A 21,686-nucleotide genomic window follows, 5' to 3' on the forward strand; every position below is an offset into this window, starting at 1 on the left:
CGACATGCTTTGGGCGTGCCCAAAGCTGATAGGGTATTGGGGTAACATTTTTAAAACACTAAGTCAAGCATATAATCAGACAATTCTCCCCAATCCATTATCGGCTATATTTGGCATCCCTCCAGACCTGGACCTTTCGTATTCTTTGAAACAGGCCCTAGCCTTCACTACGCTTTTGGCTCGAAGACTTATTCTACTTAGATGGAAGCTAAACGTCCCCCTGTCTCATGACCACTGGATTAGAAAAGTTCTTTACAACCTGAAGCTGGAAAAGCTCAGATTTTCACTTAAGGGTTCCACCAGTAAATTTATGGAGACTTGGAGACCTTTCCTATCTGTAGTGGGTACCATGACTTTGCTACCTGATTCAGAAGAAAATTAAATTATCTGTAGGCCTTCTCATCGATATCCAGTTCTTTGGCTCTTAACCAATATAGAGTATATTCTTCGTCTTAGAATTTTTTCTATTCTTTATTTGGAATTTATTTGTATATTTGTTTAATTTACTATTATGTACGTATATATATTCATTTATTTACTTATTATCAATATTATTATTTCTTCTTTCTTTATTTCTTTCTCTGCCTCCTTTGGAATGTGTGTGGATGTGTGTGTGTGTGTGTGTCGTGTTGCTAGAAGCTGCTGCAGGGATTGGATCTCTGCTGGCTGTTTGTCTTGTGCTTAGACCTAGACGGGGTGCGTTCGGGGGGGGATCAGCTTGAACTTTTTTCTCTATGTATATCTACTGTGTTTTCATTGTACTAATGATTGATGTATGTCACGCTGCAAAATTCAATAAAGAAAGTCGGAGAAAAAAAATACAACGTATGTCAAATATGGCTTAATAGAAATTTGACTTCATAATTTGCGCCTTGAAATTGGGCCTTTGTCTCTTCCTGAAACTCCACCTTCAGGAAGTCATCACAAAATCACCCCTCTATTAACATTTAACCACATTTATACATAACTCCTCAAAAGAGCTCAGCTGATGTGCAGTTCTACCAAGTGTTTGCTAATTGCTGCTGGCTAGTCTGAAGGAGTTAAGTGGGGGAGTCAAGAGGAGAGCTGCTTTGACGCGGGGGCTTGAGAACTGCAGCTCCGAGAAGGAGCTTCAACCTTGAAGGCAAAGCTAGGTCCAACCAGACATTTTACGCAGATGGTTGCCATGGAGATTTAAGTATTTCTCAAACGTGCATGAAAGAATCAAGGCTACTCTGCAGGTATGTTTCTGATGGGGGAATAAAAGTATAATATAATGTAAAGGTCAAAAAGTAGATTTTCAATACTATTGTCCCTTATCCCTTTGACACAAACATTAAAGGATTGGTTCCTGATCCAATCAGAACAAAGAGATGGCAAAACCTTCTCTCTGGATGTGTAAAGGCAGTAGATATACTCTAGAAGACGTGTAGCTTTACAAGCAGCAGCAGGTGGTTCCACAAAGTGCTGACTGGATAGATATAAATACATTTCCATTTGTACTAGATTTTGAAAACCTTTCCCTACCTCTTCCCATTCGTCCATCCCTTAAAACCCCAATAAAATACATTAAGGTGGCTGTAACACTAATACTCTTTAGAGTCAAGGGGTATGAATACTCGTCCACGTCACTGTAGGTTTTCTGCAAAGCACCTCTGAATAATTAAGTTGGCCTCAGCAGAAAAATATAAATATCCGTATCTGACAACATTAGTCAGAGCATAATTCTATCATGTGTAAAAAGTCGGGCTGCTTTCCCTGGAATATCTTCTCTTGAGAGAGACAATAAGTTGTGTTCACCCCGTATCCAACTCCACATTACACAGAGATGCTTGCTGCGGAGGAGACTGCCAGAGGAACAGACACTGACAGCTGTATGAATCTTCATCTTTTACTGCCAGCAGCAGGAACACTTGCTGCTCAGTCCAGGGAACAATCGTTTTTATAGGAGTCTTCTTAGAGCCTCCATGAGCCAGAGCCTCTATATCAGCCTGAAAGATGCGGCAGGGGGATGAGGAAACTTGGGAGGAGGAAAATCTACTCTGTGGTTACGAGAGCCGGGGCTTTGGAATACCGGGTACGGGCTGTGGGAATGTTCCGGAACATGTTGGATGTTTTCCAACAGTAAGGGCAGAAAAACTCAGAACACAGAGACCTTCTTAACTTCCACCAACACCTTCGTAAACCTAAGTATCAAAACTTTCACTGCCAGTTGGTCTCTTGTATTGTCACGCCAAAGCACAGCGGGTTCCCTATTCCCTTTTCTGGGCTCATTCTCGCTGTTTGCCCTCCCCTTAGCAGCCTGTGGAAAATGAGGGGGGGTTGCTTACAGCTCTCTGCGGCTCAACTGGTACAGCTCAGCACTGACGCTGCACCTTTTAAGGATTTGATTCCCATTGGGCCACCCATACTATAAATGGATCCAGACAAATGGATGAAAGAGAGCGCTTGCTGTCCGTTTGGGAGGCCTTCGAAGCGGCGAGCCGGATGGAGGCTGTCAGATTGGTTTGGACGTGTTTAATGTTCAGGGTGACAAAGATGGGGAAATTAAAAGTGGATAGGCGTCAATCCGATACCAATATTTGTATCGGTCCTGATATTGAAAGAAAATTCTAAATTGGGTATCGGTGACAATCCATAAGGGCATTTCTACTCAGTCTAATTCTATGTTTGTGCTCTGAGTAACGTCATGCTTTATTATTTATTTTTTACAGTTAGTTAGTTAGTTCCCTAATTGCACTTTCTGAATCAATTGAAAGAAGGTTGCAGTTTATTTTTTACATGTTTGATGAAGATAGTCAATATATTGATTTTGTTGGTGTCCTTATTATTTATTTTACAATTGGCTATTATACTCCTAATTGCGCTCACAGTTTTTATATGTTTTACCAAACTTGTGAAGCTCTTGGTGTTTAAGTGTGCTGTACTGCTGTTGAGCTATCGAATGGATTTGTAATTCAGCATTGTTTATCTGTATCGGTTCAAGTCGGCCGACACCAAACATCAGATATCAGTGGGTCAGTGCTTCCCTAGTTAAAAAGGTTTGGGGAAAAACAGAGGAATATCACCGGACACATTAACCCAAGATATTTTCTATTCAGCGTGAAGATGTGTTCATAGTTCAGGCTCCCTGTGGCTATATGTGTCGTGACAGCAGTAACCCAAGATCTCTTTCATTCACAAGAAACCTGCCCAGCTAGATGTGCTTGACTTTGGAGGCGACAGGAAAGACCCGAGGGGACGACAAGCACAGACAACAACACAAAACCAGCCAAGAACAAGTAACCAACAGGATATCTACATATTAAACAGAGGCTGGCTGGTTCTTTGCAAGCTTTGGTGTACTACAATCTATTTGCATCATAACTTCATAAAAATAATGACATCTTAAGAAATGTAGGACATGGTGAAATAATAATTAACTACTTCCAACTGAACTGAAACAATCAAAGGGTTATTGGACCGTGTCTAGACACTCATGGTCTGTTATTTTAAAAACTTAATCCGAATATAACAAGGACAAACCCAGACAGATACTATTGTATATGAAGGCATATCAGCTGTTCCTGCACGTTGCCTCAACAGAACAAGACTTGGGTTGGTGCTGCTCATTAACCATTGTGACTAGAGGTGTGAAGATCGATGGTCCAGCGATCATAACCGTACGACTTTCGTGAAAAAGTATATTAACGGTGTTCGCCGATCACTGTCTCTTTTTGCCGATCACAAAAAACGATCACATGTATCTATCACTGTGCAACAAACCTGTCAACTTACAACAGAAAAATATGTAAAACTACATAAACAAAATAAATTTAATATGACATTTAAAAAGCAAGCACTTGACAGAGTACAGCTATATTGAGGCTCACTGCAGGAAAAGACATACGTAGCGCTCAGACAGCAGGTAAAGCAGAGCACAACTGCCGACACTCACCCAGATGAGCATGACGGTCAGAAAGCTGAGCAAATAAGTCAAACAATAATTTAAATCATCGGGCTAGAGATGTGAGACGTTGGGTTCTGCTCATGTTGTCGGACCGCCGCTACTGCTAGGAAACTTGGGTTTCAGCATCTTGCTTGAGGACACTTCAACAAGCAGTAGAGGAAGCTGGAACGGAACCAAAAACCTTCCAATTGACAGGTGACCCATTTTTTTCTATGAGCAAAATCTGTAAGGGTTTGTGGCTTTTAATGCCAACTGTGCAAATTGCTAACATAAGATGCTAAAGACTAAAACAAAAGCTTTAGAGAGAATGCTCTCTCACATTCAAAGAGAGAGCATTCTCTCTTTGAATACCTTTCCTGAATATGAATCAGGAAAGGTGGAGAAAATATTTTGAGTCCCATTTAGGCATATCTTTTTAAGAGAAATCAGAATCATGTAAATTTAGAATCAACAGATGGCTAAAAATGGACAATGGAAATTATCATGATGGTACATTAAAATAGATATCTTAAATAGTCAACTCAATAACTTGTAAGATTTAGCTGGCTCCAGGTTTTAGAAAAGATGGATGAAATACTCCGTCTAGCCCAGTTTCACCATTTCCACAACAGTTTGGCAGTAAAACAATTACAAACAGAGGAAACATTTACAGGGAGAAAATCCTGCCAGCTGTGCCGTTATGTCGCTCCATCCCCAAGGATGCAGTTAAAGTAGAACTGCAGGGATAGAACTGGCAGAGGTGAGATATGCTTTCAAGGCTGTAAAATGCAACCTTTAGGGCTCTGACACAGGAAACTCTCTCTTCCATGTTTGGCTCAAGATGGCAAAAAACACACTGCCTCAACAACATGAGGGAAAAGCCAACAGAAAAATGTAAACCAATAATTCTGCAACAGCAGCTTCCCGTTTCGAAAACCCGCACTGATGATTCTGGGTTTGGCAATTTGTACAAATAAAAAAAGGACTTGTTTTTATTTGTTTGTCCAAGAAGAAACATCTTCAGCAACTTGCGCAACCTTGGGAAGGAGAAAATGGCACTTCCTGCTAACGGTACAACAACCTTACAGCATTTTAGAACAGATAGTGGATTCTCATGTTACAAAAAAAAGGAAAAAAAGCCATCTATCCTGCAAAGTCAACGCTCACTAAAACCTGGAGGAAACCGCTAGATTACAACTTTCTGCTTCCAAAATAATTGGAGGGCAGTGAAGTGCTACGTTATATATATATATACTCCCCTCTGTTGTAGCTGAGTATAACGGAGACTTTGTAGGCCACAACTAGTCCCCGTCACAGCGAAGGGAAAAAAGAAAAAAGATTGACTTGGCTACTAATTATAACCTCCAGAATAAAAAGGTGTCAGTGCTGGGACTTGCAACCAAAAGCATCCTGAAAATATCCATCTGGGAACAGCAGGGCGTGTCGGGTCGCGCCGTGTGTTTGCAGCAGGAAGAGGAAGGATATGTAACTGTATCAAGGAGGACTTAAAGTAAAACAGTGGGAACAAATTTGATCTGGAGCTGCTCCAATTTTACGTCACAGATGGAATATGGTGTTATAGATGGAATACTGTTCCATCTACAACACATTTCCATTTTCACTTTTAGAAAACTGTGGTCAGTGACATGTAAAAGGCAGATCCATTAAAGGGGCAGAACTGTGTGTTTTCCAGAAACATGATGCCATTTTGTAGCATAATTAAGTAACTATGTCACCTTCAGTTGTTATAAAAAATGCTGTATGTACATATATATCAAATACGACTTAAAATAAATTTTACTTCCAAAATGAATGCTTTGAAATTGAATCACTGTCTCTTTAAGAAGTTTGCAAACTGCACCTAAGCGGAGGAGCTTCATCCTCTAAGGCCGGGCTTCGTCCAATCAGATGTTTTGCACAGCTGAATGGTTGCCAGGGGAGATTGAAGGATTTGTCAGACATGCATGAAAGAATCAAGGCAACACTCCAGGTATGTTTTTGGTGAGGAAACAACATCCTAACTTGACGTAAAATTCAAAACAGCCCATTTTACATAATGCCGCCCCTTTAAGAAATCCACCTGTTTCCGATTAATTCACTTAAGGCTCTGTTTCAGAGTTACCCATGCAGTAAGGAAGCCTTATCCATTTAGGCCTCGTCCAGAAGCTGAGGGCCGACACCGTAAGCTGTGAGAACAAGCAGCGGCCGAGCAACAGCAGCCAAACACCTAGATAACAGTTAGGAGGCTAATCACCTCACTGATAAGTAGATTGAGTCAGCGTGGGAGGATACGGGGGCAGTGGGCGGCTTCTTGTTGAGACGAGCGTGTGAGACGTGAAGGAAGCAGCACACACACACACACACACACACACACACACACACAGAGAGAGACTTTCTGCTGAAAGCAAGATGTGCTTTACAACAGACAGAAATAATAAAAATAAGAAAAAATTCTGCTCATGTGGGACTGGGAAGCACAAAACTGACTAAGAACCTGAATAAACAGAGCAAAGACGTGGTAAAATACAGCTCATTAAAATATTAATGGGTATAAAAAAATATTAGTAATGATCAACACAGAAGATATGAGTCATCCAGCAGAGGCAGTTTCTCTTGCTAAAAAGGAGCCATCAAATGCATAATAGATGAGATAAACAGAAATGTAATCTAATTTCTAGCCAGCTCCGTCAGCCCTGAATACATTGTTTATAACCACCTTGTTGTTTCAGCTAGTTCTTATGGCTCTCTTTTATTCATTGTGTTGTCCATTTTGTTTGTAGCAAAAATACTAGGCTAATAATAATCAGCCTAAAAGCTCAAAATTATACACACATCATTCCAGTGATACGTATGGGGCACCCTCACTTCAGTTCAGCATTTATGGATTTTTTTTCTAACATACTCCAGAGAAAAGCTGAAGTAGTCACAATGCTACCTGACATGCTATTCGCTAGCATTTCTAAAGCAACCAATCCATGAGAGGCATTCATTTTTCTTGGTACAGATTGGCTGTACCCCAAAAAGCAGTAGACTGTAGATGTTATCTTCCACAGTAGTGGTCAGACAATTTCCTCTGTACATGTTAATGCATATTAAGGTATATTTGCTGTGAACTATTAAAATAGGTAGCTCAAAGCGTTTTTAGAGGATTTGCGTATTTTAGCCAATCAAGTAGCTTCTAACCTTCGAAGGTCTACTGTAAACATTGCAGCTCTTCTTGAACAGGTAAACCTGTTGTCACGAGGCAAAAATTGTTAAGTAACTGGTACATGCGTGCCAAAAAGAAGGGATGTAAAAAGATAAGACTAGTTTTATTGAGGATTTTTGGTTTTTACCAGCTCAAAAATAAACTAAATGTGTCATTTTTTAGTAGTTTATCTTTGTAGAAATGCTTCTCTGGATCTCAGTACGAAATGCAAAAAGGTTCTTGAATATTTTCCTAATTAAAAGAAAAGTATAAAATTATTTCATTCTTGTTTTTCTTGGTTTGTTGTTATTTTTATGATCCAAATTTATTTTTTTAATCATAATAAAAAAAGAATTTAATGAGTCCGATGCCCGACATCCTCCTATGATAAAAGTCGTTGGATGTTTTTGCTTCTATTTACAACAAGGTTCAAATTAAAGCAAAATGCACAGTTAATTAAAGCAATATACTATTTGTTGTACATAATACTTCTCGTTAGAAGAATAAAGTAAATCTTGGACCTGTTTGATCCTACACAGATTCTTACAGTCTGAAAAATATTTAAATAAATCTCATTTGATTTTTCGATCATAAACCCAACGTCTCGTATTTTCTCTTCTGAGACGCAAACCTGTCACTAAAATTTTATATTTTATTTCTGATCAAACAGTCTGCAGGCAATCAGAGTCATTTGGAAATAAATTGTGGCAAAATTGGATTATTTTATTAAATGTTGAATTGTTTTTTCTGTGGTCTCTTCATTTCAGATGAAAGAAATGAAACGTGGTTCATCGGATCTCAAGAGAACATTAAGAGCAAAGAGAGGTTTCACCAACCAATAAAAAAGAGCAGCAAAGTAACTCGCAGCAACAATGGAATTGGTTCAGTAATTAATCCAGTATATTGGTACTAACTATTTACGATCACTTTTCAAAACAAATTACATTTCCCTCTTCAGAACGATTAAGTTATCCTCAAATAACCTCTTATTTGCCGAGAACGATGCGTGTCATCAATAAACAGGAAGCAAATAACAAAACGAAGCAACCGTCCGCCACACTTATCGGCCTAATCCGAAACGCCTAAAGGGGAGAAAATTGAATTTAGGGGGGTTGACAGATTTACTCATCGGCAGCATGTCAAATTGTTGTGTCTGCATCATGACCTTCAGCTGTGAGCCACAGCAGTGATGCGGCACTCGCCAAACAAGAGGTGAAAAACATCTGCAAACAACGGCGACGGCGGCGATCCAAACAGTCGCAGGATTTCCTCCACAGATCCCTCTGGACAGAGACGAGGATGCAGGAAGTCTGGCTGCATATGTGGAGTTGTCTTTTCTTGTTCTGTCCCAACAACAAATTCACTCTTATGCACTATCCCACAAGCCACAAAACCTCGTTTGTAACTGGATTGTGAGATTTTGCTGAGAATCCACCCGGGTGGACGGCGGTTCAGACGTCAGCTGACAGCGCAATTAGATCAGCGACCCGCCAGCATGAACGGCCGCCATTCAGGTGGAAAACGGATGAACGGGGCTGACGGAGCGCTCGGATAAACGGCTAACGTGATTCCAGTCACGCTTTTACCCCCATCTTTTATCCCCAGCCAGAAAAACAGGAAGGTCAGGACAGTGAGTGCAAGACACGGGTAAACATAAAGCAAAAAGGAGAGGTGACTAAATATAGACCGGGTCGCTGTCAGAATCCCAATCAGTAAAGAAGCCAAGGTCAGGGCTGCATCAGCTTTAGAGAGAGGCTCAGAGGCACAGACAGACACGATGACCTCAGCAGATCTAAACCTGTGGCCTCCCTGAATCTGTCCCAACTATTCCAACGTGTCCTCAACTCTTCCTCTCACGCTCTCTCTCCTAATTAGTCCCATTACCGCTCTAATCTTCACTGGAGGTTGAATAAACCTCCAATGAGGCAGGACATAAAGCTGAGCTACAGTGAACACCTTTTCAGGTCCACATGGAGGTCCAATTTCTGATTTTAATCTTTTATTTTTCTAAAAATAAAAAAAAAATAAAAAAAAAATTCAAAAATAGAAAATATTTTTAAAAAGTGGCTTTTATCATCCCTTCTGCGACTTGTAGAACAGAGTATTAGGGCCAGCCTACAAGGATTTCTGTTTAATTATGAAAATGTTAAAAGAGTACTTCATTCTCCAAATATTACAACTTTATTCTGGTAATATTAACATTTTATTTGGGTATTATTTTTGACTTTATTGTCATATGACTCTGTTCTCGTATTACTACAACTGTATCCGTGTAAAATCATGACTTTATTTTTGGTTAAAAAAAATTATAATTTAAATCCACCTCAGCCTGATCTTTATATTTCATCAGAATTGACCTGAATTCAAAGTCCAAATAACCTGAAACTAAGAGCTTGTGGTTTAAATAACAAAAATGTGAATAAGTTGAAGGTGTATGAGGATGTGAGGGTTTGTGTGAGGACAACTACTGTCTGATCAGAGGCAAAACTAAGGAGAATTTCAGCAATGAGGTTCCGACGTTAGCTTAGCATAAATTAGCTGGTATGTTTCCTGCTGAACGACGACTTTGTCTCAGACCAGATTTTGTTTTTCGCATGACTTGCTACATTGACAGTCATGTAATCCATGCATGAGGCAGCTTAGCGGGAGTGTCCCTCCTCCTTGCAAGTGGACGCATGTACTCCATATGCAGAACACGCAAAACCGCAACACAGCAGCCAAGCTGTGTCTGTCACTGGGCAAAGCTGGGATGCAGCAGTCTGAGAGGCAGAAAGGGAGGGGGTAGAGGAGCTGTGAAGGGCAGGAAGAGAAGAGCAAACACAGGAAATAAAAAGGACAGGATGAGAAAAGAAAGATTGATTTAACCCAGAAGAGGTTTGGGGAGGATGGAGAGTGTAAAAGACAGAAGGAAAGCAAGAGCAGACAGAGAAAATAGGAAGGGAGACACTGAAGGACAAACAGCTGCAGTTCTCCCCAGCATCGCACCTCAGCTCCAGATTCCACAGGCTGCAAGGGGCTGGGGCCTTAGTCAGCGCTTTTCTCACACACACACACACACAGACCCGAGCCCTCCGCTCTGCTTGAAGCAGTCGGCGGGCGTGAGCAGGCTACGGCAAGTCCTACAGGACAAAGTCTGGAGCTCCTCCTTGCTTTTCCTCAACAAAAAAAAAAAAAGGTTGGCTAAAACAAACAGCAGCTGCACATGTGAAGCAAAACACCGATCAGATAATAAAACTCCACTTTAGCATTAAGTGCCTTCAAATATGTTGCATTCGTTCCGTTTTCCCTGAACAGACAGAGGTCAAAGCGAGTTTAATGAAGAGGCAAAAGTCAAACACGGCAGTAAGCGACACATCCCAGTGAAAGATGATCATCACAGAGGCACAGATGGCACAGACAGAGAAGAACGAAATCCGCATAAATAAAACACAGCAGAGGAGCCGACCTCAGACGACTAACTCAATTAATGTATTGGCTAAAGCTTAGCTGACATGAAGTTTGATTCAGATACAACCAGAACAATGTAGAAACTAAATTATGTCAATAAATAAAACTGGAATTTACCTGCTAAAATGTGCTAAGAGTTCCTTTGAATCAAATCAACAAACCCCTCTCCCACATACTTGAACTCCTTTGGAACATAAAACATTTATAAACCTTCTGTATTTGTGATTGTTACTTCAGAGTCCCTAGTCTCCAGATTTTACAGCAGAAAGTAGAACATTTTCTGAGAATGTCTCACTTCACTAAGCTTCGTTTGGCACCCACAAAGGAAGGAAAGTCTTGGATTGTTTGTGCTACGATGAAGGAAAAAGCATTACAATAGAACAAACACATAACCGTTTAGAAACTTAGCAACACAACAGACGCACTGATCAACGTGATAATGTTTCAGAAGGGTATTTTTGAGCTACTGAAACCTTTGTGAGCGAAGAAAACAAGAAACGTTTGTGTTATACATTTTCTGGTGTCACTAAATAATGGCCCTCGCAACACGAAGCTCTCGTCTCTGACGCACGGCCCCCCGGTTCCAGGACTACGGACAGAGACAAGACTAAGCGAGTCTTTGCCAGCTGGCCGCCGGACCGTTCCATCTAAATGGCTGAAAGTGTTCGGTATCTCGAAATTCATCCGTGGACAACAAAACAGCAGCTAAGGGAGGAAAAAAACAAAAAAAACTTAGTGAGGAAACAATGTGACTCTGTCCATGGCGTTGGTGAGTGTGTCGCTGGTTGCCAAAACGAGGCGTTTCTAATCGCTTCACTGAGACCAAGCATCCGAACAGAGACAGCAGACTCGTTTTCTGACATTTCTACAAATGACCCAATCCTCGCGTCGTTTGAGAGAAACATTGTTTGCGTGTTTATGACCATCGTGTGACGGTTTCTAAAATGGAAGCTGAAAATGATCCGGTAAGCCAGAAGTAGCAAACAAAGCAGCCTCGTGCTCATTTGGTTTATTTATGCGTCTAAAAAACACCAGAACAGAAAACCACCAGTGAACCAGCATGCAAATGGAGTGTGCCCTGGAGTTTATCCAGCTGGCAACATCATAGTTAGCAAGGAAAACCCAGACCCAATACCAACGCTTAGCATCGGCATGACCCTGTAAACAACCTGGAATCAGGCTGAGATGGTCGTTAACATTTCATTCAAATAATAAATTTGTCAACTGCTTTGTTTTGAAAAATAGGGGAAAAAATTATGACAAGGCACATAATTGCATTTTTAGATTCAAAAACAGTGAGATTATATAATCCATTTTGTAAATAAGTAAAGAAGAGATGCTGAAATCCAAACTTCAAACCCATAATCTAGATGATTTTACTGAATTTGGAGACTTCCAGGGACGCAGGGTAAAAAAACTGGGGTGTTTTTTGAGGAATTGCTGCTTTTTTTAAATGATCTAAGAAGTTTATATATGTGGTTAAATGTAGTTCTCATTGGCAAAATTGTTTATCTTTGAGTCAGAGTTTTGCACAAAAAAAAAGAAAATCAGAAATCGGCCACAAAAATCACTAATGAGTGCGTCTGTCGATACTTCAGTATAACACAGTCAGCTCTAAGAGCCTAACAAGCACTGCAGGGGGAATAGCTGACCAGACAAGAAGAAAGAAGAGATGAGAGAAGGATGAGAGGTAAAAGGTAAAGGTAAAAAGAAGAGGAAGAGGCTGTGGGGAGGAGAGATCCCAGGAGTCCTGAGAGGCCGGCTAATAACCTGTGCTACAGTGTGTCCCCTGGGAGATGGAGGAAGGAAGTCAACCCTTCCCCTGCCACTTTTTGATGATGCAGCACAATTAGCAGCAGACATTTATGTGCCTACAAAGCTCCCAGACAGATGGACTGAGGAGGTTTTAAAGGCCAGCTGTGAACACGCTCATGATACAATGTGATAAGCAACTTCACGATGCGCTAATGAAGGTTGGATGTCCGCTGCATGGACTCTGACAGCAGCCGCAACTCCCTTAACCTTAAAATTGCGCAACTTGACGTTACAAAAATAAATATGCTTGATGGAAAGCATGCTTTTTTTTATAGCTGTATCAAAATTAGTTTATTTCGCAAAACTCCAATTGGAACACTTCTTTTGCGTCTCATAAATCATGTGATTAACAACCAGATGTTACTACTGGTGGAAATTTCAAAGATGACGACAGGAAGTGTCAAGTTTACTCGCATGTGATTTTAACTGTTTTTAAAAACTTTTAATGGAAACACTGTAATTGCGAAATTGTGTTTTTTTCCACTTCAGCGGAATATCAACAAAGATTTGCCTCCGTTTGTAATGGAAACACAGCTAGGCTTTTAAAATCACATTAGAAGAGTTAGTAATAAAAAATAGAGAGATCAGAACATCCAGCTGCTGATGTTGGACTTCCTCCTATAAATCACTGAACGCTTTTATGCAGCAGAAGAGACGATGCTACAGCCCCTCTCTACTGTGTCTGTGTGTGAGGACAATGGAAAAAGCTGTCTCAGTGTGTGTGTGTGTGTGTGTGAAAGAGTGACAGACGGGCACTGGTGCGATCTGGGAATCCACCGGCGAGGAAACAAACGGCTCGACAACCTTGCGCGCTCCCAGCGACGTTCGAAAACAGTGAATGTGAGTGACGTGCAGAGTACACAATGACACAATGCGTCGCAGCTGTCCCCACTTCCTGGTGTGACATCATGCAGCCGGTTTGGTCCCGACTAGCTCACAGAGTCCTTGTGGTTCCTCCCTGCTCTCTCCGGGGGGGGAGGGCGCTTCCTGCGGACAGCGAGGATGTCCTGGCAGGGGCCGCTTCAACATCCAAAATATCACACGCAAGCTGTTATGTAGCTTCTTCAAGAGACCCTACACAGGTAGTCATTGATCCCAACATGCCACTACCTCAGGGTTAAACAGTATTTTTTTTGTTTGTTTTTAAAAATAAAAATAAGATTGTTACTGCTTTTTGGTCAAAACCAATCTCCAATGCCAATCTCCACCAAGCCACAATACGCAGGTCCAGATGATGTATAGACGTGTGGATGTAGTAGGGCTGAAGTAAGTCACTAAAGGAAAACTGTTATTGCATTTTAGGCAATAAAATGTTTATTTTCTTATTTTAAAAAAAAATCTATTAATTTGGCGTTTTTTGTATCTTAATGTAATTCTGATATTGTATAAAAGAGATTTAAGTTGTTAAATGAAAATTCTGCAGAATTGGCCAATTTCTTTAATCAATTAATCATCTAGGATAATGGATTAGTAAAATAACTGTTAGTTGCAGCCCTAATGCTGGGTAACGTGGTTATTCCCCAGCTCCCAGTATCACAGAGCTGCCTGCAGCTGATGGGAGTAAACTATCCTCCAGGCTCAATTTAAAAACCACGTGACGCAAAAAATTCTTTCTTGAAACAGACACAATTAAAACGTCCCCCCCCCCCCCCCCCGCGTACGCGGAGGCAGCTCTTCTGGTCTGTTTAGTAACGGGAATAACAGGGAGGTACTCCGGTCTGTGCTCCATGAGATAGCCTAGTAAGGCAAAACCACAATAATGTGTGTGTCAGTGTGTGTTGTGTGTGAGGCATGCTGCCAATGAAAGCCGCGCAGGGTGGAGCGCACATCAGCTGCAGCTCAACAGCTGGCCACTGTGGGCCAACGCTGAATGCGGACTGGGAGAAAAGGTCAGGCGAACTCCCCGGGGTTGGGTCGCTGGTGGCTTGGCACCGGTGCCCCTTTTCATCCAGCTGCCGCAAAACACAGGAAGCAGTGTAGGATTTGACAGGAAGTAGCATTTCTGACGCATAACTTAACACTATATTCAGCTTTGCATGCAATAGTATCAATTCCCTGAGCTGACATTGTGCAACTTTTCAAAAAGTAACTCACGTTAGGAAATGAATCGATGTGGAAGTGAAAGCGTTGTTATTTATCGGCTTGATCTCTGGAAAAATGAGCAGATTGTTTGTCTCTTTTTAGAAAGGCAGAAATTCAAGCACCGGGCAAAGAAACGTTTCAGATTCTTTTATTTCTACGCAGAATTTGCCAAAGCAGCCAAACTAACAGAGAGAAAGGTTAAAGAGATGGATCAGATACAAAAGCTGCGGTTGAAACTGGGAGCTGCAGGAGAACCAGGGGGTAGCACTGAGTCGTCGGGATACAGCGTACTTCCCTGCATGGTTACAGGTCAGGCAGGGGTCTCCGTATCAGGTCGATGCAAAACAAGAAACCCAGGACAAATGTTTGCCTCCCAGGAAGAAGATGGTGTGCTTTCATACTGTATGTCTGCTCCTATCTGCTTCCAAATCGCAACAAGTGGGTTTGTGTTAGTAAAGTACAACCAGACAGACAGTCTTGCTCTTTGCCTTCCCTTTCTTGCTCAGACTGCAGCCCCTCAGTGTGTTACACATGTAACAGGTGTGCATTTTTTCCCTTTGACCCTGTGGCTGGATGTTCTTCCAAAGAACAAAAGAAAATATGGGAGTGGCAACACTTTCAAACGTTTTTTTTCTTCTTTAAAGGACAAGACAGGACTTGACCCTAATTCAATCCCAATTTTGTTGTCGGCTGTGACACCAAGGTGCGGCCTGCTGTTTTGTGGAGTCTTATCGCAGCGCTAGGATCCCGTCAGGGTGGGATACGGTTTCCTTTTGCGAATGATGGAGCGCTTCCTCTTCCAATCTTTGTACTTAACTGCTGATTCAGCCAAAGTAAGCAGATAATGTGTGCTCTAAGGGTGGGACGGTATGGTTAGCCAACTAGACGGGACACGGTGCTGGGATCTCAGGGGGGAAAAGATGCGGTGTGATTTTTGTCATGTAATCAATTACAAATTTATTGATGGAACTTTACTTAATGTCGTGTTTTGATTGTTGATTCTATGCATTGTGTTTCTGTGTTTGATATGATGTAAAGCACTTTGAAATGCCTTGCTGCTGAAATGTGCTATACAAATAAAATTGATTGATTGATTGATGTTTTCATGCAAACTGGGACTCTGAACCTGCAGAGACCATCGGGCCACTGGTACTGGTCCTTGAGACTTTTATTACCGAGCCACACATAAACTTATTATATTTCAGTTTTGTCATCAATAAAATTTCCCAGTAGCATATGCAATCTACTGGGGCCTCATCACATTTTGCTATAGAGGAAGCACCTCTCACCCCACCCAGTGCCTCATACTTTTGTCATAGAGAAAATATCCTCCATTATCACATCATACTTTCATGTTACATCCTCAAACTCCCCTCACTATCACACTTGGTCATAAGGGGAAGAACACCCCCACCCCACCCACCCCCAACACCCAGCCCGTCATATTTTGTCCAAAAGGAAGTAACCACATCAGCAAAAGACAAAGAAGAATCAGATTCGGGCCCAGTCTGTGGCAGAAAAAAAGTCCAGGTTTGAAAAGTCAGCATGTCTCTAGTTTTTAATTCTAAGGTCGTCCAACTTTCCTTATTAGTTTCACCAACCAACATGAGGGTGTGTCATCATTCCCAGATGGTATGGATTTGTGCTTGAAAAAAAATGTACTACTGTTTTTAGAGAAGTGGAACAAAGTGAAGTAAAGAAATTAAATAAAAAACTGCCAATATGTGACCCATATTTGATTTTTTTCACAGCTGTCTGAACAGCCCAATTCCAATTCAAATGCAGTGAATCTGGATTTAAGCAGTGGCTGAAAATCAGAATTATGACCTTATGAAAGAAGTTTGTCAGTAAACCGCAACACATTACAATCCCACCACTCTTGGTTCCGTTTGCAGACTTGCCTACGGACGTTGCAGGCAATACTCTACAAATCACCATTGCCGTTAGCTGTGGTGTCTCTTCATCAGCTTCCCTCGTCTTATTATGATCTTGTGACGATACTGTCGACTCCCAGAGCTGAAGAACTTTACAGTAGTTCTGCAGAGAGCGGCGTCAATTATTACTTCTGTAAACAGAGTGCAACTGTGTGACACCAACGTTCTTCTGCGAATGTTGGTCGCGTTAGGGACAGAAACCATTCTGTTGCATACCACCAATAAGTCTGATTGTAGTTGCACCATTCAGTAGTATCAATGACCACACACACAAACATTTTTTTTTTTCCAAGTCAAAGAAAAAACAGAATTAAGCATCAAGACCTGCTGTGTGAATGTAGCCTAAGAGAAAGGCTGAAACATTCGAGTCCATTTTGTAAAAAAATCGTGGGTAAAGTCAATAGACTTTAGCTAACCTGCACAATGATCTTTTCTTTACGATCGCAAAATGCAAAAAAAGGAAGCAGAAATCAATTGTCTTATTAAATTATGTTTGGTAAAGACTAAAGCCAGTTAAAGATTACCCTCCAACCTACACGGAGCAAACTGCTGCCTCCAGTCCTTGTGCCCTTCCTCCAATGTGATATAAAATCTCTTGAGGTTACCTGATATGAACAATCACTTAGGTTTGTTGAAATGTAAACACAAATAAGCCTTGAAGCTTCATTACACATGATCTCATTATTGTACAGTTCCTGGAGACTCATTAGCTGTCCCTGAAGAGCGACGTGGGACCCGAGGGCGGGTATGGAGGCTCGGACGCATCCGAGTGGCGTGTGTTGTGTCTGGCTGAGACCAGGACAGAGTCTCTGGTGTCAACACAGGAAAACGTCAGGATTAAGTCACCGAGTTGGCACCGCATCTTAAAAAGGTCAGCGGCACCTATGCCGTTGTTGATGCTGCCGATCAGCAGAGAAGCGGCGACTGGCGGCCAAAGCCGAGCGTCCTCAAAGACAAGGATTTGCGACGGAACTTGCACTTGCCTGCACCTGACTTCCACACCATTTCAGGAGGGAGTGGATAGACCAGGTGGTACGGATGCAACCGAATTCTCCCACCGTTTGACTGAACTTTACTGCCTTCCTGTGCATCTTTGTCGGAGCCTGTTGCTACCCGTTTAACCCCTCAGCCCAAAACCATTCCTGCAATGCAGTCCCTCAGACGGCATCCACCAAAGCAACCCGTTGCGTTCCATTATCCACGCATTTCTTAATGCCTCCTGTATTATTAATCTGTCTTGATTCATGTTTCTGCCTGTGAAGGGAACAATCTGCTCCTGCACTTCATTTTTTTAGCTTTAAAAAAGAGAGTGAGAGAGCGAGAGAGGCAAACAAGGCAGCCAGGCATGCTCTGGCAGTGAGCTGAGCCTCTGCGCTAGATTAAAAAAAAAAAAAAAAGGTGAGTTGTTCACATTCCTGCTTCATGCACAAACCATACTCCAATGTCACACACACACACACACACCCACGCCTACATACAAAGTGCTTCTGGCAAGGCAAAAAGGATTGCATTGTTGTGTGTGTGTGTGTGTGTGTGTGTGTGTGTGTGTGTGTGTGTGTGTGTGTGTGTGTGTGTGTGTGTGTGTGTGTGTGTGCGTGCGTGCGGCCCTTCTGCCTCCTGTGTTTTACCTCTTTCCCAAGTTTGATTCGACTACAGAGCCAAACGGTTACAAAACCTGATTAAGTGTGTGCTGATATAGACTGGGTTCACCTCACCCATGCAGAAAAAAAAACATAACATGGAAAGACATTTTTTGCATCTGCTTTGAAAACTGATTATTGAAAGTAACTTTGTTTAATCTACTCCTGGTCGACTGTAAGAAAATGTGGTTGTGCGACTGAAATCGTTTGGCTAAAATCACAAGGAATCATCAATGGGGCAGTTTGAGATTCCCGTTGTTTGACACCTTGAGTAAAAGTACAACAGTTTCACAGGGTGTCCACGGTGATTTTAAAGGAAAATACATAATAAGACTTAGCTGAGAGAGGGGAAAGAGTAGCCACCTTATTTCAGCCAGCTGACTGGTAGTGCACAGCAACAGGTTGGAAGGGAAGCAGCACTGCATCTTTCTCTAGTGTCTAATTACAAATATTTTAAGGAGCGGAGTACCTTTATACCAGCAGTAACTGGACTGTATTTTACAATAGAAGATCTTTAGAAAACAAAATAGAACTACGGAACATTCTATGTGAAATTTGAGGATTTTATTGTCATTAATGTTCAGTTGTTTTTATTTTTTAAATGAACTACAAAAAAATAAATTGCCTCTGGTTATATAGTTTGGTTATAAGGTTACAGAGAATACAAAGCACAGGTAACAAACTGATCTGGTCAGAGTTAGTGCAATGGCAGAAAAGTATACTTTGTCCACATGTTCACCTGGACACACATGGAGTGTGTGTTGGCCCAGAGATCAGAACCGGACACTTTTCCCCTTGATCAGCTCTGATCAGTGGTCAACAATTCAAATATGGAAGATTCAGATGATCTTTTTCCCCATTTCAGGACATAAAAACTAAGATTTCCCATTATTTTACATCCATAAACACAATCAACTGACTACAGGTACTTTGATGCACTTTTTCTTTCCTTGCTGGTATTGCACCGGTCAGCATGTGGGAGTAGCTCCTGTTATGCTAGCTCAGTTTTTGAATAATAGTGTGATATGCAGCTGTAAGGACTTTTACTCTTACTTTTTTTATTTTTAGAACCATGGCAACAAGGTGTTTTGTTTTGCTTTTGCAACTCGTAGCAGCTAGTTAGTATCTAAATAGCTCAAAAAATACCTATGAGACCGTCATATAGCAACAGTATTCAGTCAGAGGCCTCTTCAGATTTGTTGCGAGACTGGCTGCTACTGGAGATCCTTCTTGCCATCAGAATTTTCATCCAAAAATGACTTTGAAGGTACTTAAACAATAACTCTTAAGTTCCCTTTGGGATAAACAAAGTATTTTCCTTATCTGAATTGATCAAAAATCAAATATAGCTTATGGGTCTGTGCAGGTTAGACCCTCCCAAAGAAAATCATTTCTGGATTTGCTTTCACAAAAAAAAAAAAAAACTCTTTACAAGCTTTACTTTATTTCAGTTTAAAGGGTTTTTGTTTCCCTGTACTCCTGACAGCTTGCCATGCGTTGCAACTTGCCAAAACCATATAAGCCTTTGCATTACACAAGAACACCGAGGCCTTGCAGCAAGGAGAAGAAAGAGAAAGCCCAGCGATCCCATACTACTACTATAAAAGGAATGTGATGGTGAAGGGAGGGCCACTGCACCACCAACATTGTTATTATCTTTCCCAAAGAGTCAGGGAGGCTGTGTGCACGAAACAGGCCACAAAAAAAAATTTGATTAAAAAAATAAGAAAAAAAAAAAACTAAAGGAAGATAAGAAAAGATAACTCACCCCAATCCAAAAACTCCAGGATATTTTTCTCCCTTCTGATGGGGGAGTTGTTGCACTCGTCGTACAGACACACCAGTATATCCAGCAGGGTTTCCACACTCAGACACTGGCCATTAGACTGAGCTGGGCCGTCCAGGAGCAGCTTCTCCAGCTTCTTCAAACGCACCTCTCCCGACATGTTTAGTCAGGCCTGTTAGCTGCTGAAGGCAATCAAAAAAAATAGTAATGATAATAACGATAATACTGATAATAGTAATAAAATGAGGAGGTGGGTGGGGGGGTGGAAAACCCCACCTTCTGGCCCTGTTGGTTGGCGCAGAAGGGCCTGGAGAGAAGTTCTCTCACCTTGAGGATGTCTTGAAAATATTCAAACTTTGTGTTGCGGGCACAATGGAGCTCGTTCCGTTCGCAAAACCGACCCTTTCATGATCTCCCCGTACAGATCCAGTATCCATAAGGTGGGTGAGATGTGAACGATATATTTTTTTTTTTTTAGCCCCCCCTGTACCTACTCCCCTCCGGGTGCATAAGAAAACAAGCAGGCTAGTCCCAGGCTGCCCCAGGCCGGTGGATTCCTGCAGCTCTCTCCGCTCTTCTCCTCTGAGGGCTGGAGGGGGGGGAACAGTATATAATCAAGTTGGTGCCCCTTTTTAAAAAGAAAAAATTAACAGTCTTCCCTGAGCTGGTGCCGAGGCAGCTATTTGAGGTTCTCCATTCTCCCAGCGAGCCCTAAAACGCAACGGCAGAGCCGCAGTGCTAGGGAGAGCCCCAGCGCCCCTCCTCTGCTCCAGGAATGAAAGGGCGACACAGGCTTAGTGAGCAGCCCGCTGCTAGCTTAGCTCCGGAGCTAGCCAGGGAACGGACGCTAACGCTACTTTTCTTCCCCTCTAAATGCCATCTTTCCCCCGCCTCACCAGAGGACACGCAGTAAGCACACACTTCCAATATCTCTACGGTAGTTCTTCCTTCTTTCCTGCTGGGATGCGTCCCCCTCGTTTGCCTCAAACTCACTGCTGGCATCTAGATATGTTCTTTAAATCCCATTTCTTCGTCCAGAAACCAAATGTCTCCTTAGTTTGTCTGCAGTTACTTCAGGAGTTTCCAGTCCAGTCGGTAAAAAAAAAAAAAAAAAAAAAATGCGGCTCTTCTGTTGAAGGTTACAAAGAAACTCGTTTCACGTCAAAAAGAAAAAAATAAACTTAAAAAAAAAAAAAGACTAACTGTATTCTTGTCCTGGTTATTCCAAATACGGGACACTGCCTGAATGTTACCCCCCTCCCGTTTTTTCCTTTCCTTTGCGCCGCCTGCCTGCCTCCCCCGCCGGTCTGTGTCGGTCGCTTCTTGCCGTCTCTGCACAGTCAGGCTGTCAGAGACTGTAGACGGGAGGAGACAGCCGAGCGGACCGCTCCTTCTGCAACGCCGCGGTGGATTGTGGGAAAACCAACTAGCAGCTAGTAGCTAGCCTTCAACACGTCAGAAATCACTAAACGACACAGTCTAATTTTAATATTTTTTGCATTCACATCCGTGTTTACAAGGCAGCAACAGGAGGCTGGGATATTGTTTTGAGAGATGCAAAAATGAGGGTCAAAAAACACCTTTAAAATCTCCAGGACTACAAACTAATTTTCTTTTTTTAAGAAAAAAATCACCATCCCTGCCTTCCTCCTGTTTTCTTATTACGTTACTTACATTACTTAAGTCTTTTACTTATTTAGTTTAGTTTTCTTAAATATTATTTGCTTTTTAGCTGTCTGGCTCTATCAGGAGCATACATTTTCAACAGTTAGGATTTATGAACATTTATTTATCAATATTATAAACAGTTTTTTTTCCCCCCTCCATAAAGTTGACGTCAAGAATTTAAACAGACCAGAAAGAAAGGGATTTGAGGTTCTTTCAATGA

At 41.7% G+C, this 21,686-nt stretch overlaps 1 protein-coding gene across 10 annotated transcripts in view; it reads right to left on the minus strand.

Annotated features, from left to right (window-relative positions):
* The window catches only part of cdc42bpab (CDC42 binding protein kinase alpha (DMPK-like) b), an 82,885-nt gene extending 61,763 nt beyond the window's left edge, over positions 1 to 21,122 (minus strand). For 4 of the 10 annotated variants that reach the window (XM_028041054.1, XM_028041053.1, XM_028041051.1 and 1 more), the window contains exons 1-2: positions 20,126 to 21,122; positions 19,781 to 19,980 (exon numbers count right to left, since the gene is read on the minus strand). In XM_028041054.1, coding sequence (XP_027896855.1) covers positions 19,781 to 19,958 — 178 coding nt within the window. In that variant the 5' untranslated portion in view covers positions 19,959 to 19,980; positions 20,126 to 21,122. Of the gene's footprint in view, positions 1 to 19,780; positions 19,981 to 20,074; positions 20,092 to 20,125 lie in introns of those variants that run through there. The other 6 variants (XM_028041058.1, XM_028041052.1, XM_028041057.1 and 3 more) reach the window with 3 other exon arrangements.
* Between the last annotated feature and the right edge of the window lie 564 nt (positions 21,123 to 21,686).

The sequence above is a fragment of the Xiphophorus couchianus genome, chromosome 15 (genome assembly GCF_001444195.1).
Source record: "Xiphophorus couchianus chromosome 15, X_couchianus-1.0, whole genome shotgun sequence".
Lineage (NCBI taxonomy): Eukaryota > Metazoa > Chordata > Actinopteri > Cyprinodontiformes > Poeciliidae > Xiphophorus > Xiphophorus couchianus.